General features: G+C 41.0%; 1 protein-coding gene across 2 annotated transcripts in view; it reads left to right on the top strand.

Moving 5' to 3' along the window:
- The first annotated feature begins 3,524 nt into the window (after window positions 1-3,524).
- Window positions 3,525-4,498, top strand: part of LOC106871002 (uncharacterized) — a 51,340-nt gene continuing 50,366 nt past the window's right edge. The window contains exon 1 of one of the 2 annotated variants that reach the window (XM_014917258.2): window positions 3,525-3,800. In XM_014917258.2, the coding sequence (XP_014772744.1) occupies window positions 3,768-3,800 (33 nt within the window). In that variant the 5' untranslated portion in view covers window positions 3,525-3,767. The remainder of the gene's footprint in view (window positions 3,801-4,498) is intronic. The other variant, XM_014917265.2, reaches the window with a different exon arrangement.

The following is a 4,498-nucleotide window of genomic DNA, read 5'->3' as shown; positions in this document are numbered from 1 at the left end:
ATATATATATATATATATATATATATACATATATAGAGAGAGATACTGTGATACGTTGCTGATCAGACTATCAATGGTCGAATGTTGTATGCATCATTGGTCACAATGCATTTCCTCGCGTTATTGTAGCTTCCGAAAGCTGCCATGCTGCTGGCTAGACGGGCAGGTCCGCATTCACCATCTTTGTATCGTCTGCCAGCGATACAACGATGAGTGCTTTTCTGCATCATGCATCCATATGAGAGGTCTCCTCTTGGTAAATAACGCAATATTTGCTGTTCTAACACATCCACGTAAAGTTGTTCATAAAGATTGCGTTTAGGTATTAATACTGTGTCCATCGCTATTAATTAATTAATTAATTAATTAATTATATATAATTGAAAACATTGGAGTCAACAAGAAGGGGTACGGTTGGACATTTATTTTTTAATCACTGCAATTGTTTTCACGCAACGTAGTTCTCCAGGTGTGCAGGCACTTGAGTATGCAACTGTTTCCCGAGATCTAGTTGTGTTTTCTCAGGCGAACACTGTTCGGCCCGAAGAAAGGGACACCGCTTTTCGCAAAAAACCGACTAGCTCGAAAGGTCTTATAGCTGAACCAGTTTGACTACACAATCGAGTACCGGAAAACAGCGGATCATGGCTCTTAGTCGCTTGTCATCTGGAAATAACGACTTTGACAAGGATGAAAGTGGTGAAGACATGGACATGATGTGCACCATCAAAGTTCTGTCTTCAAATCAAACCTGTGGACAGCAACATGCTCTGTCAAGAGTTTGGGAAAGATCCAGTGATAACTATAGTGATGCGCTATGTCCGCGAAGGGTGGCCACCGAAGTACACTGAGACCAATGATGAAGTCGAAAAGTTCCAGAAGTTGTCGGATGCACTCAGTATCTACCACGGATACCTCATCCATGGATCAAGAGTTGTGTATCCACAGAGCCTACCGTCCAATATCCTAGATCTACTGCATATCGGACACTTCAGTACGGAACATATGAAGCAGTTGGAAAGAATCACTGTCTACTGGCCCGGTATTGATGCAGCTATTGAGATGGCTTGTCGACTCGTATGGCAAACATCAAAACAAGCCATCCAAGTCTGCAGCTCATTCATGGATACTACCAGAGAAGCCAAGGAGCCGCTTACACATGGATCATGCCATCAACCTCGTGTATATGAACTGGCTGGTGATCACGGATGCTTTCTCACGGTATCCATGTATTCACCTGATGTCAACCACATCCACTAAAGCCCCTCTAGATTTGCTGGAAGAGGACTTCGCTCACTTCGGATATCCTCACACGCTGGTCATGGATAATGCATCAACTTTCCTTTCTGAAGAATTTCAGAGCTGGTGCTAAAAACGTGGGATCACACCTGACAGGAGCACTGTACCATCCAGCTGCCAACAGAGCAGCAGAATGTTTGGTGCAGTCATTCAAGCAAGCACTGAGAAAGTCTTCTCTGCCCCCGAAGCGAGCTCTTCAAGAGTTCTTGATGCAGTACCGGAGAACGCCGATATCCTGTGGATTCTCTCCAAGCGACTCTTGATGTCCTAGCAGATACGGACTAGGATTGACTCTCTGCTGCCCTCGCCAGCATATATAGCTCAGGGCAAGCAATCCAAGGTGTCATCAAAGGCTGAGATGACTCCAGCCTTGGGAGGTGTCACCAAGGTAACCAGGCAATACAAGGCTGGTGATCCTGTATATGCACTGTACTATGGACCTCGCCATGACAAACAGCCCTAATAGGTACCAGCAATCGTCACGAAGCCATTGGGTTCTCGCTGCTTCAACGTCGAGGTCTTTCCTCATAGCCCAGTATGGAGACGACACTGGGAAAAGCTACGTCCTCGTTACGCTTCTACGGAAGACTGCAAACCTGGAGATGAGACGGACAATATTTCTGAACATCCAACTGATCATCCAATGGAGATCCTGGAAGAAGTGCCACAAACTCAGAGATAGACCAGACCATTTCTACCCAAGACCAAGCCGCCTGTACCAGAGAATGAACTGGACAACCCAAAACGATCCAAGAGAACACCCACGCCCAGAGAGAGACTTTGTTGTTGGTGCTTTTAGTGTAGCATCAGTTTCGGTTGGGAGGTGTGGAGATCGATAGCATCTAAATCTGTCCAGTAGAAATTTCTGGTATGCGAATCTGTCTAATAGAATCGAATGGATAGTTGTAAAACTCTCTAGAATGTCCTAATGGCTAACCAAGCAGAGCGGGTAGAGGGGCGTTTCTCCTTTTGCCGCTGTCTTTTCTTGTTATAGACTGTTAGAGAGACAGACAATAAACCTATCTGGAGTATCACTGTGTTCTTGTTTGCAAGTGAATGAGAGAAGCACAACAGTTATTGAAAGGACCAACCCTGTCACTTTCTGTGTGATGCCCAATGTTCCAAAGAACTACATTACGTGTTCGTGTTTGTGGAGTGTTCAGCCACTTGCACGATAATTTCACAGCAGGCTGTTCTGTTGAACGGATCAACTGGAACGCTCATCGTCGTAACCGACGAATGTCAGTTTAAATGCCTACATGCCTTTTATAAACCATATATTTCACAAAATATTTGCACATTTTATTGTGTGTGAAATATTTCAAAAACATTTACTATAAAGGCGCCGAAATTTCGGCATACCCGGAGCACCAGCAAACCCCCACCCCATGAAGTTTACTATGATACTCTCAAATGAAATGAGCAGATACTATGCAATTATTCCAGTTAATTATTGTCTTCGACAATCATATTGGTGGCTTAGCGAAAACAACTCAAACAAAATATTATTAGCGATGGTTATGAAGTCAATAACAGAATATGTTCGTATTAGCAAAGCCTTTAGAATAATAATCTAATATTAAATGAAGTTCGTCATATAACTGATAATTTGTATAGGATTTAGATGACATATTGTTTTTCGTTTGTTGATAAATAATATAAATTACTTAAATTAATGACATTTTTAAATAGATTTTTTTTTTAAACACTAGAACACTTTAGAAGCAAATACAAAGATAAAAGAACAGTAGGAATATTAAAGAGGGAGAGGAATGAATAGCTAGAGATTTTGAATTTGTTGAATTCATAAAGCGAAGAGAGACAGGCAGTCAAATAATGAAAAAGTGAGACAAAGAGAGACAAACACAGTACGTGTGAGTATTTCAAACAAATCAGTGGTGTGTGAAATTTTCATTAAAATGAATATGACTTTCTCAACATGTCTTTTCAACAAAATTGTTCTAAATAATAATAATAATGATTGGTGAATAATGGTTTGTTAATGGTGGGTACACGTCTACATAAGCAAGACATAACGTAATCAATTTGTATTACGAAACTATATAAATACGCAATTTAACACGGGCGCACACACGCACACACACATACACACACACACACACACGCACACACGCACGCACACACTACACACACCACCACCACCTCGCACACGCACGCAAGCACACCCCCCCACACACACACACACATACACACAGCACACACGCACGCACTACGCACACTCTACGCACAACACTCACGCGAATGTACACCTCTTACAGAGGTTTACCCCTGCGAAGCGAGAGCTGGATGACAATAAGCAGGATTGGCTGTCAATGAAATCGTCATTAGTCGCCATTGCGTGGAGAAGATTAAACTAAGCAAGTTGTATTTATTTCTGTTCAGTCCATCAGCATCGTCTCAACTATTAAGTTTTAAACAGAGCGCTCGCTATTACGTTACTGCTTCAAATGGCGCCCCGGGGAAATACGTCAATCTTAAAGGTAAGTTTTCTTATGGGGAAGTTTTCTTCACCTTTTCAAGCTTTTTTTTTTTTTGCTTTTTTCTTGTTATGAATACGAATTTTAGGTTTCTTACCTTTTTGAATTTGTTTGATACATACATGCATACATACATATATACATACATACATGCATACATACATACATACATACATACATACATACATACATACATACATACATTGGTACATACATAAAAACAGACAGACGATGCATAAGTATGTATATATGTATGCATATGTATATGTAATTATATACGTATGTATGTATGTATGTATGTATGTATGTATGTATGTATGTATAAGTGTATATATGGTGAACTCTCCCGTCAAAGACGACGAAGGTAGTGCTGTTGCCGAACGACCTGCCCAAATTTGTTTGTGATGATGAAATGTTCGTGCAGCACATTCGCTCACTCACTCCATCAAATCGATGTTGTCTGAACAGGTACAGTGTGATCGCAGAGCAACGTGAGGTGAAGTGTCTTGCTCAGGAACACAACGCACCACCCGGTCTAGGAACTGAACTCGCAATCGCTAGATCGTGTGTGCAACAACGCTAACCACTAGGCCATGCACCCTCACAAGTACATAAATATATATAATTATTTATAGATATAAGTATACACACATACATATGCAAGTATATATTTTCATGTGCATGTATATATATATATATAT

The sequence above is a fragment of the Octopus bimaculoides genome, chromosome 2, assembly GCF_001194135.2.
Source record: "Octopus bimaculoides isolate UCB-OBI-ISO-001 chromosome 2, ASM119413v2, whole genome shotgun sequence".
In the NCBI taxonomy this organism is placed as follows: domain Eukaryota; kingdom Metazoa; phylum Mollusca; class Cephalopoda; order Octopoda; family Octopodidae; genus Octopus; species Octopus bimaculoides.
Note: the sequence above shows the minus strand (reverse complement) of the source record. Positions and strands in the feature narration are given on the sequence as shown.